At 34.8% G+C, this 11,284-nt stretch overlaps 3 protein-coding genes across 4 annotated transcripts in view; 1 reads left to right on the top strand and 2 right to left on the bottom strand.

Annotated features, from left to right (window-relative positions):
* Nucleotides 1-3,035: 3,035 nt before the first annotated feature.
* Nucleotides 3,036-5,308, bottom strand: LOC119496583. The gene is made up of 6 exons (XM_037783984.1): nt 5,216-5,308; nt 4,956-5,127; nt 4,721-4,819; nt 4,430-4,486; nt 3,558-3,782; nt 3,036-3,469 (listed from the first exon to the last, which is right to left on the bottom strand). The coding sequence occupies exons 2-6, from the start codon at nt 5,121-5,123 to the stop codon at nt 3,440-3,442; spliced, it is 579 nt and encodes a 192-aa protein (XP_037639912.1). The 5' UTR covers nt 5,124-5,127; nt 5,216-5,308; the 3' UTR covers nt 3,036-3,439.
* A 150-nt stretch (nt 5,309-5,458) lies between these two features.
* On the top strand, nt 5,459-9,271 carry si:ch211-269k10.4 (uncharacterized protein LOC100150242 homolog). Its single transcript, XM_037785133.1, has 6 exons — nt 5,459-5,718; nt 6,384-6,565; nt 7,795-7,914; nt 8,048-8,104; nt 8,195-8,302; nt 8,396-9,271. The coding sequence occupies exons 2-6, from the start codon at nt 6,398-6,400 to the stop codon at nt 8,492-8,494; spliced, it is 552 nt and encodes a 183-aa protein (XP_037641061.1). The 5' UTR covers nt 5,459-5,718; nt 6,384-6,397; the 3' UTR covers nt 8,495-9,271.
* zgc:158766 (uncharacterized protein LOC100009641 homolog) overlaps nt 8,979-11,284 on the bottom strand; it is a 26,519-nt gene continuing 24,213 nt past the window's right edge. The window contains exons 23-24 of one of the 2 annotated variants that reach the window (XM_037785130.1): nt 10,916-10,985; nt 8,979-9,347 (exon numbers count right to left, since the gene is read on the bottom strand). In XM_037785130.1, the coding sequence (XP_037641058.1) occupies nt 10,941-10,985 (45 nt within the window). In that variant the 3' untranslated portion in view covers nt 8,979-9,347; nt 10,916-10,940. The remainder of the gene's footprint in view (nt 9,348-10,915; nt 10,986-11,284) is intronic. The other variant, XM_037785132.1, reaches the window with a different exon arrangement.

The following is an 11,284-nucleotide window of genomic DNA, read 5'->3' as shown; positions in this document are numbered from 1 at the left end:
AGACACGGGAAACCTCTGTTGGTCTGGAGGAGCTGCAGCAGTTATTTCTGCGCAAACGTCCACTGTACATTCACTAGATATTCTCAGAGCTACTAACTCTTCTGCAGTGTGTAGTGAGCGCGCATGCACGTGTAGAGGTGGAGCGAGACAGCGAGAATGCGCGTGGTGTGTGTGAGTAAAGGCAAGCATGGGAGCGAGCGTGCATGGGATCCTGAGCCGGCAGATTTGTACCTGTAAAAAGTTACAAACAGTCCCTTTAATAGTCTGTTTATTGTCAATACTGTATATACTGCTCCTTTTTTTATACTTTATTCTATTTAAATGGTTCATATTTTGTTACACTTTGTTTAGCTCTTTTTTACTGTGTTAGCTGATGCATCTTGTTTTTTGCACTATCCCCTTTGCTGCTGTACACTGCAAATTTCCCCACTGCGGGACTAATAAAGGAATATCTTATCTCTTATCTTATCTTAATATTCTAAAAATATGTAAGCCAACCGGTTTGGAGAACTTGAACATATATCAGGCTACACACACCTTTTAATTTCTCATCCACTTCTACTGCTGATGTTAAGTAACACGTAAACTTTAGATAAAATCTTATACTATGTCACTATGTTTTAGTTATCCTGCAAATCCCATAATCTTTATTACATACAATCCATGTTTTTGAAGGATTTCTCCCACGCCATATTTCATATTTATAGTAGGAGAAAAAAATTTGGGTTTGGATTATCTAAATCTCAATGAAACTGAAATGAATTCTGTTACTTAGGTTAAAAAGGGTAAATACGTTTAAAGTAGAAATCTGATCAGAAACATAACATCCTAAAAAAAAAAAAAACTATTAGAAACAATACAAATATTATACTATCCAGAATAATAGTATATTAGTGATATAATAGTGAATACTGTGGAATATCAAAACAATACGAGATAAGATAACATAACATAACATAACATAAAACTGTTCTCTTTTGATTGTGATTGGTGCCCTTCTGTTAGTAGGGAGTGTCCCAAAGCGGAAGAGTTCACATCATGTGCTCCATGCTGCTATGATTGGTTTTAGCGTGACCTCCATGCAAGGACTTAAAAGCATGACTTCTGTAAGTACTGTAATGGAAAATTACATTGCATGTAGTGATGTCTCTCTGTGCATCAGTAGAAAGTTACTGTCTACTCTGTCTGCATGTCTCATGTAGTGGGGAAGTACTGAGTGTTGACGTTTTACAGGGACACTGTGTAAAAACAACCCCTGAATTAATATTCTAAATATATATATGTAAGCCCTACAGGTTTGGAGAACTTGAACATATCAGGCTAAACACAGTGCAGTTATTTGAATGTCAAATGAATGTGTTTCCTGTGAGTACATCCTTCACTGAAAGGTGAATTTACTTCACTTGATTGTGTGTGTGTTCATCTCCCCCATGCGGCCTCTCGTGGCTTCACATGTCACTGAAACCAGAAAACATCCTGAGCTCCCAGCAGGGGTCCCCATCATGTTTCATTCAGAGCAGCAAGAACTAACATGGGCACCAATTTTCTAAAGATTTACTGTTATTTGTAATTTCTGGTATTTTAGGAAAGAAGTGCAAAGAGATTTGAAAAGTTATTTTTTATTTTATATTATTATTATTATTTTATTATTTAAATTTGTTATTTTTTTAAATTATTTTTTGACACATATAATAATACTACACTGTAAAAATACTCTGTTATAAGTCCTGCATTCAAAATCTTACTTTAGTACAAGTACAAAAGTATTACAATCAAAATATACTTAAAATATCAAAAGTAATTATTATTATGTAAAAAGGCCCATGTCAGAAATATATATATATATATATATATATATATATATATATATATATAATTGGATTATAATTATTGACATTACAGTACATCACATTAATATTGCAGCTCGTTATGGTGTGGCAAATTGTAATTCATAACTGCTGAGCAATTTAATCTACAAAAATATAAATATAAATTGTATTAGTTGATTCAGAATATTGATACAAAATAATAATCTGTAAAGTAGCCTAACCAAAGCTGTCAGATAAATGTAATGCAATAAAAAGTGCAATATTTACCTCTGAGATGTATAATGGAGTAGAAGTATAAAGTAACAGAGAATGGAAATACTCAAAGTACCTCAAAATTGTACTAAAATACAGTACTTGAGTAAATGTAGTTAATTACATTCCACTACTGGCAGTAATACAATAGCACTTTATTTTAAACTGAAATATATATCCTTAAAGGAGTTTAAGTTTTTGGCCTTTATGCTTTATTATGTAAATTCAAGATTTATGTTATTGTGAGCTCAATGAAAGATAACTTTACTGTATTTAATTCACATTGATAACTTTTATCCATGTTATAAAAGTGAGACTTGTGTGTAAAATTTAAGAAAATCACAAGGCGTCAGAATACATAAGATGTGTAAATTCAGATGAGTAAGGGCTATATCTAATACTTGAGAAACCATCTAAAGATGCATAAATTGTCATTTTGAAATATGATCCCACAAGTTCATTAAGGCGGAGTGGACGTGAATGATTAACGGGACGGCATTACCTTTCATCCGGCTTTGTCTGGCTATACAGGGGAATTTACACAAAAAGAATTATAATAAGGTTGCATAAAGCATTTTTGTACTAGAGGATCCACTTCTTTAAATTAGCTGCAGAGCTGTTTTGGAAAATTGTTTACAAAATTGCCTATTAACTTTAAGTTTGTATGGCAATTATTGATTTTTTCATTGTAGTAGCTCACCACGTAGAAAGTGATTTGTCTCATACTTCCACTTGATTATTGTATCTTATGATTATTTCATTTGTAGCAAATGTATGATAAAAAAATGTGTTACATTATTTTTCTAACTGATACCAAATGTAGATTTACTATCTTGGGGATGATTTGCATATGTTGCTGATCTTAAAACCAGTTAATTATTTTTTTTTTAACTGTTATCTGGTATTGTCCAAAGTAGGGAAATGTGTTATAGGTCCACAAGAAGACAAACGAAGCATTAACAAATAAAATAATCATATTTATTTGCCCAAAACAAAGATACAAAGTGATTCACAGAGAACAGAATAAAAGCAAACAATGATCACAATACAAGGAGTTTTAAAATATGATCTAAACTTCCAGGAGTTGAGACAATACAATGTTCTCCGGGACTTAGAAACCAAAGGTAACACCAATACTTCTTTTTTTATTAATGGTCTATACTGTTATAAAATGATTAAACAGCAATAAACAGGTAGATGTACACAAACAAAATACTGTACTACTTCTGAAATGAATAGTTGTATATTGAGGGGTATATGACACTGATAGGGTTTTATACACTCTGCATACAATAAGGAAATTATAGGTACCATGTAAATAGCCGGTGGGTCATTGGCTTGTTGAGCTCCATCAAGTCTCAGTCTCCCTGTTTCAGCAGTATGATGGGCTGCGGAGAAAAGGAACCACTATAGTTACACATAATCTACAGTACTTCCTCTTATATGCAGTTCCCGTGTGAAAAGAAATTCACATACCAAAGTGTTGAAATGTTGCCTGCATACAGCTTTACTCAACCAGTAGATCAAGAAAAGGGCGATTAACTTTTCAACAATCAGCAGAGTCAAAATCAGTCCCTTGATTCCTTCATGGACCTGTGACATGCGATATCCTGGTGGAACATGAAGATGGATCAAGCAGATACAAACTGCCGCAATTGACCAGAAGAGGCTGATGATGTTCAGAGAGAATGACAGCTTCGTCTAGAAGGTGAAACAGACATGAATAATAATTAGGAACCAAAGAAGAAAAAAAAAAAAAGTACAAAGTTCTTAGAATTCTAATTTGTTAATTACAATCATTCATTTATTGGTGCAATTTAACAAAGAACAATAACTTAAAAACACCAGTTCAAAGCCTAACTGGATGGCAAACATAATTGAAACTTCACTACTCACTTCAAGTATTTTTAATATCTCATCCACTTCTACTGCTGATGTTAAGTAACACGTTAACTTTAAATAACATGTTATACTATGTCACTATGTTTTAGTTATTCTGCAAATCTCACAATTTTTACTACATACAATCCATGTTTTTGAAGGAATTCTCCCACGCATTATTTCATATTTACAGTAGGAAATAAAAATGTGGGTTTGGATTATCTAAATCTCAATCAAACTGAAATGAATCCTGTTAGGTTCAAAAGAGTAAATAAGTTTAAAGAAGAAATCTGGTCAGAAAAATAACATCCTAAAAAAAAAAAACTATTAGAAACAATACAAATATTACACTATCCAGAATAATAGTATTCAGTCAGTACATGCCATTATTTAAATTTAAATCACCTCTAATTCACCTATTGTAAATGATTTTTCACTTGTGAACAAAGACTTAATTTTTAACTTACCACATGGATGTTTGGATATTGTCCAGCTGCATAGGACAGCACACCACACACCACAAACTAAGATATTGATAAGATAAGAAATATAATAGTGAATACTGTGGAATGGGGAAATTGAAATGTCTCAGAAGCTAAAGGAAGTACAAGAACAGATGCACAGATATATTGTTCCCTATTTAACAATAAGTAAATAGCAATGGAAATGTCTAAAGAATTTGTTTCTAATTGTATTTTCACAGTTATCTACTTACTTATGGGAGTTAATTAAATTTGTAGTTTTGCAATTTTATTTACCAGAAAACTGGGTAGAGTGTAGATCTTGATGACGTAATCTGTCTGAGTAAAGATCAGACCGAGCGTGACAATGAACACACCAGCGATGGCTTGGGCTGCCTAATAAAAAAGAAAACAGAAACATATTGCATTATAATGCTGCAGGTTTTGTGTGTAAGTTGAAGCCAAAAATATACAAGTATAAAGCCATGAAATAGTCTGTGATCATGCAGAACACAAAGACAATTCAACTTACTCCGAGAGGTTTAGGTTTCCCTCTGATCGCAAAGACCTTGTAGGAATCTTTGTACACACACTGAAAGTTCTCCGGCATCAGTTGACCATCTCCAGCGTCCCTCAGACTCCCAATGGGAATGGTGATGATCATTGTTTCATCACATACAAATGTCTTCTTCTTCTTCATTCTCCTGTGAACACGATCGAATCAAAGACCGTTAAAGCAGTTTTTTTTTATATAATTGTGGTGATCTGCTGTTAAGGTTTTCAGTTACATACCTTCTTTTCTTCTCTTATCTAGATTCAGACCTGAAATTCTCTGCTTTGTCAAATGAACTTGACAAGGAAATGATCTGCACGCCAATTGTCTTTGTTTGCCACACACACACCCTCCCACCCCTCTCTCTCTCTCTCTCTCTCACACACACACACACACACACACACACACACACACACACACAAACCCACAAAATGTTTGCGTGCAGACTGATTTGGAAAACATTGAAAACTGCCCAAATTTTTGAACTTTTGTTCATAAATGTAGAGAAAAGTGTATATATTGAATGAGAAATACTGTACCATAACATACAACTTTTATCACTGTGTTGAACATGATGATATAGAGACCAGTAGAGACCACTGGCAGAGTAAGGAAGTTAAGGCGTGATGGTGACCTCATCCGTCAAAGTATTTGTGGGGAAGTTAAAACCATGCCTAAAGAGTGAGGCACTTGTTTGAGACACATACAGAGTGTGAAATAGATACTTCTCAAGCCAAACCGGGTAAGATCTTCATTGAATTGCATTGAAAAAAAGCTTTGCTGTTGCTGTTTTGCAATAGAGATTATGAATTTGTAAGCATCTCAGTGTCATTGCATATGTCTAAGTGGATCGAACGGTCTTGTGAATGTTAAATGTGTCATCTAAGAAACAATAATTCTGGTAATATATGAGAATTAGACTATTGGGAGCTGCAAAAGCACTGCAATAAATACAATATTTAATATGTTTAGATTTTTATGATACTACTCCTTTAATTGTTTGGGTGTTTACTTTGTTCTGTGGTTCTTTTCAAAGCTGGTGATCATGTAATGGATTGCATTATAGTGAAAGAAATCTGTAATACCTTGTCTGCCTTATTTCATTTATAAATGAAGAAAAATATCGTACCTTCAAATATAATGTAATCCAACAACACTACAGTCAGTAACAGCAAAAATGTTACTGAATCGTCACCTCAGTGTCAGAAACAATTAAAAATCTTAATTTTCACAATTTGTTACAGTACTGTTGTATGGCATTGCATTATAATGTACAAGGGTTTCAACCTTTCTGGTCACTCTGAGTACCTTTTTAAAGCTACTGCACTGTTTGTCCCATGTTAAGACTAAAGGAGTCAGGATTCACAGTACAAACATGTTATACACAAGAAACCATCATCCCTGCAGGTCAGAGAAGCACCATGGCCTGTGCCGATGTTGACATGGACATCCATGGAGGTGATGAGGCGCCACGACTACCCGGGCGGAGACATCCGCCTATAATGCAACATTACCAGGCTTCAGAGCTCATGCCAGACAACATAGGGCCGCTGCATGACCTGCTGCAGAAACAACCGGCCGTGTTGGGGGTGAGTGACAAAACTGCTGGTCAGGATAGATCATGCCAATAAACAAACCCTTTGAGAAGGTCATATTACTATTACAGAGGTGTTGACTCAACTTCATGGTGTATTTCTGGTGTTGTACACTCATTGTATTCTCTAAAATCCATTTTATAATAAAATCAGAGTATTTTAATCACTGCATTGAATTGGGGTTTGTGAAAATGTATTTGACCCCAGTAGAAAATGTAAAATGTTCTACGTTTGAATGGAGAGGACTCTGAAAACATTGAATAGAAATGATGATACATTGCAAATGACTGTATCATTAAACAAACATCAGTCATAAAAAACTCCTATAGTACCTTTGTCCTGAGAAAAATGCAAAGCACTTTACAAGAACTCACATTCACCCCTACAGAGACAAGGATTGAACTACTAACCCTGCCATTACCGGACAACACGGTCTACCTGAGCTACTGTCAGTCTGCATTCATTTCTTCACAAAAATGCAATTAAAATATAACATTACACACTGCTTTCTCAAATAATTCAAACATAATTGAACTGTATAAGCCTCATGTGTAATATGATTGTAATCAAGTCTTTACAGATGCCTTTTAATGTGTGTAAGTATTGCTTCATAGTTTGTAAGTTGCAGCAATATTGTGTGAAGTCAGAAAAAGGAACTAACACAGTGCAGTTTCTCATACATTACTACTTTGTATTATATATAATATTTTACTTTGCAAAGACTTTAGACGCATTACTGATCACAATCTTTTACTTATTTTAATGTCTAAAAATATGTACAACACAGTTTATGCAAGATGTCACAAACAGATTAGATGCAGAGAAAAAGCGGATGTCCAAAATAACTTGTACCCATCTTGCAGATTTGGACAGCAGCAACAGGAAATGCTTGGTTGAGGGTTTTGTGGTATTCGTCTACCTCTGAAGTGTAAAAGCTCACATATAATACTGTGAATATGTGCACGATGTTGAGTTATTTGCTAGTTCACACAGTTTATTATTACCGTTTGGATGAAAATATATCTCCTTTTAGGAACAACATTTATTTTTTCTGTATAACTGTTGCAAACATTAATTAATTACATGTTTCATGCAACATACTGATATTTTATGCAGCCTACAGTATATTATATGTCTTCTTGTTATTAATTTTATTTTAGGGTGTTTATTTGGTAACGATTTCCAGTAAGGACACATGCATTGTCATGAATTCATTGTCTCAGTCTCTGCAGATGATGAGCGGTCTCCTCAGTGTTGGAGTGGGAATTCTCTTTGCAGCAACTCAGGAGATTAATCATTCACTTTTGAATCTGTTCAGAGTTTCCCACATGACTGGACTACTCGTGAGTCTCTGCTCAAATTGCCTACATTATAAAAATTATAAAAAATAATGCACTAAATAAAGCAGATAAAACTGTACTGTAAGCAAAAACACAAGTTAAAACAAATGTTAATATTACAACTTGTCCTCTGCAGTTCATCATTGCTGGAGTTGTTTCAAACCTTTTGTTCAAATATCCAGCTTTACTACCTGTAAGTACAACTCAATACAAGCCCATCAAACAGCTTTCAACAGTTAGATAATTAATAAAAGAAATAACAAAGTTATGTCTTATGTTCCAGGTGTCCCTCGCGGTTAACTGTGGCTGTATTATTGTAGCCGTAGTTTCAGCTTGTCTGATAGGCGTTGACCTGGCTGACTGGACTCCAGAAAATGATCAGCTTTGGAGGGTAAGACAATGTGAAGGATATGACAAATATTTTCATATATTTGCCAATAAAATAAAACTAATGTGTACTTGATGATCTTTATGTTTCTAACAGATGGAGTTGCTGGAACTTTGCTTGTTGGGGCTCGAGGTTTTTCTCTCTGCAATCCTCTGCTTCTGGTTCTCTAAAGAGAAACGTGCCAAATCAACATGAAAAGGCTGAAGAGGAAGAAGACATTTGAGGCTGTATATTAATGCTTAAAAGAAGTTAAGCGTAGCTAGAAGTAAGACGGTATTAGCAAACATTTAATGTGGCTTTCTTTTCTATCTCGACTGCCTATATTGGAGCTGAAACCCTGCTGAACAGCCTTGTTCACGTTTGTGGTCTGCGTCTAATGTTTGACTCGGACTGAGAACACAAGACTTGTGGTAAATAGATGTCAGCTTCTCTCATGTGAAGGAAAAAACACTCTTCATGCTCCTCAACCTCTGCATCTCTCTGTGAAACGGTAGTAGTGGGCCTCATAGTGCTGCTCTGTCGGTGTGGTTTGACACTCGTGCTTAGTTATCTATGGAAATATCTGCAATGTGTTTTCAGCTGCACTCACACCTCACATACTGAAAGCTTTACTGAGCTGTGAAGAATTTGTGTTATAGGCGGAAATAATTAATTGTGGCAAAGAAATGAATACAACAACGTGTTTTAAACATTTTAATCATCTGTACAACCTTGTCATAACAGAGGACTGCCAACAAAAGAAAAGACTTGATAGATCTGCCTGCTATTTTTTGTTTGTTTTGTAAAATACTTAAAAAAAACTCATCTACAATATAAACACTGATTCATACCTAGCTCATTAAAACAAATGTACAGACCACTGACGTACCATCATGGCAGTGTATATTATGTGTCAATTTTCAATTTACAGTATCATAATGAAATGTCATTTAATAATTCAGCTTCATCCATTAAAGTTCTTAGTGCTGCGAAGCTGGACTCCTCTTATTTGCATCTCCTTGTCCTGATGTTCAAACTACCGTCATCATTCAGCTTGAGGACTTCACAGCTGTGAAGAAAGAAGGAAAACACAAGAAAGGAGATTTAGAAAAACATCTTTTCTCCACATTATGCACCATCATTTTACTCGAGTCAGCATGCATTATTAAGCAGTCAACTAAAGGGCGCATTTAAACACCTTGAAACACCTGTTAGTTCTAAAAATGGCATTATAAAATATATTTTAAAAACTATAGATTTTGTCAAATCAATAATTCGGTTACCCTAAATTTGTAAAATTTTCAGTAACGACTGGGCCTCAGTGTTGTTTACAACACCAAGGGGTTGAGCAAAATGTAACTCAAACGGTAAAATGAGTTGTGGAAGGTTTAACAAAAAATACCTTATCCAATTTCATTTATTTTTGAAGCGATTTTCAACGTTACTATCTTAAACCAGTGGTTTTCAGGTGATGTTTTTATATGCTTTACTCTGGCTGCACAAACAAAGTAAAGGGGAACACGCAATGTATTTTTTGAAGTGCTAAAGCAATGTTATTGTCCATAACATTGCTATTACTTTATACTAAATGTTTATGACTAGATTACTGTGCAATTTACAAACGAAAAGACACTGAAAATAACTTTAACACTGACTGGAGCTTGAAGAATGAACAAAGAAGGAAGTAACACTGAAATAAGCAACGGGGGAGATTTTAGGGAAACGTATTTAAATGCATTAAAAAAAATACTTTAACCTTTATCAAAACATTTAAAGGAGCCAAATACGTTTGTTTCTATTTGATGACAACATTTTTAACAGACACATATGTAAGTATTCTCAGTACTTTTGGGGTCCTACTGGTTAAAAGTTGAGCATACATTTAAAGCAACATCTAAACATGGGGAATAATAAAAAAACGATGGACTGTGAGTGTTTAATTGTCATTTAGGTCCTGTAACAAAGAGCAACACTGAACTTCTTATTTATTCCACATGAATTCAATTTGCTTAAATGTAATTACAGTGAGACTGTTCTCATTCTGCTCGGTCTATTTCCTACTACAACCTCCAGCTCATCCAATTTAAAGCTGCTATTTTGCATTGTAATATTTTATGAATTTAATCTTTTAGTGTATTGTGGTTACGCAATTCAGTTTTTTCAACAATAAAAGCATTTGAACATTAGAAACAAATAAAAACATCATGTTAAACAGTTTGTTAAATAACACAAAACTCAGGCATCAACAAAAAAAACCCAGCATAAATGCATCCAAAGCCCCAAAACAAAGGTTGTAACAAAGCATGCGTGTGTTCAAACATACATGAAACTCTTAACATTAGATTTCATGACACAAATTTCACCCTTGTGTCAAACAGATGCACAGAGGAAAATGAGAGGATGAGGAAAACATGAACGAAGCCGAGCCAGAAGTTAAAAACGAAAACAAACGACGAGTCAGGAGGAGAGCCCTCTAACCCACCAGGACACACCGCCATGCAGGACACAACGACAACAGCACAGGCAGCAAAAGCACATTTTCACACGGATTAGTAGTCAGTCGGGTTCCTCACAGTTGTTAATGAGGTTGTGAAGGGAACAACACAGATGTCCGCTCAGGTGACACCGGTTACTTACTGAGCTAAAACCCCTCAGCTCTGAGTCAGACCACAGTAGATAGGCCTACTGCCATATGAGAGTTCTTGCTCTGGTAAAAACAAAACAGCAAAAAGGTGGTGAGTGAAATGGAAGCTTCAAATACTCTCTACCACTCTGAAGAGTCCGAAATTAAAATATACCCCATCATTTAAATAATTAGTTTTACCACACCGGTTACAATGTGCGTAGTTTGTTTGGTTTTATTATACGTAGCTATTGTAAGTAACGTATGTAGCTATGAGAAGACAGTATACACATGAGAATAAAAGCTCCACATTCAGATTAATGTGTGAATGAAGAGAATAAAATGTTGTCATCTAAGGACTTTTGCAGATGACAGTTTTCTCT

The sequence above is a fragment of the Sebastes umbrosus genome, chromosome 11, assembly GCF_015220745.1.
Source record: "Sebastes umbrosus isolate fSebUmb1 chromosome 11, fSebUmb1.pri, whole genome shotgun sequence".
Lineage (NCBI taxonomy): Eukaryota > Metazoa > Chordata > Actinopteri > Perciformes > Sebastidae > Sebastes > Sebastes umbrosus.
This window is presented reverse-complemented; position numbering and strand designations above follow the sequence as displayed.

Excerpts from the sequence above, each read along its gene's own strand:
- LOC119496583 (XM_037783984.1), bottom strand. The coding sequence starts at position 5,123 with ATGAAGAAGAAGAAGACATTTGTATGTGATGAAACAATGATCATCACC. Across the intron at positions 4,820-4,955 it reads GGAAACCTAAACCTCTCGGA|GCAGCCCAAGCCATCGCTGG; the intron begins GTAAGTTGAATT and ends CTTTTTTATTAG. Across the intron at positions 3,783-4,429 it reads AATATCCAAACATCCATGTG|ACGAAGCTGTCATTCTCTCT; the intron begins GTAAGTTAAAAA and ends TTCACCTTCTAG.
- si:ch211-269k10.4 (XM_037785133.1), top strand. The coding sequence starts at position 6,398 with ATGGCCTGTGCCGATGTTGACATGGACATCCATGGAGGTGATGAGGCG. Across the intron at positions 8,105-8,194 it reads AATATCCAGCTTTACTACCT|GTGTCCCTCGCGGTTAACTG; the intron begins GTAAGTACAACT and ends CTTATGTTCCAG. Across the intron at positions 8,303-8,395 it reads AAAATGATCAGCTTTGGAGG|ATGGAGTTGCTGGAACTTTG; the intron begins GTAAGACAATGT and ends TGTTTCTAACAG.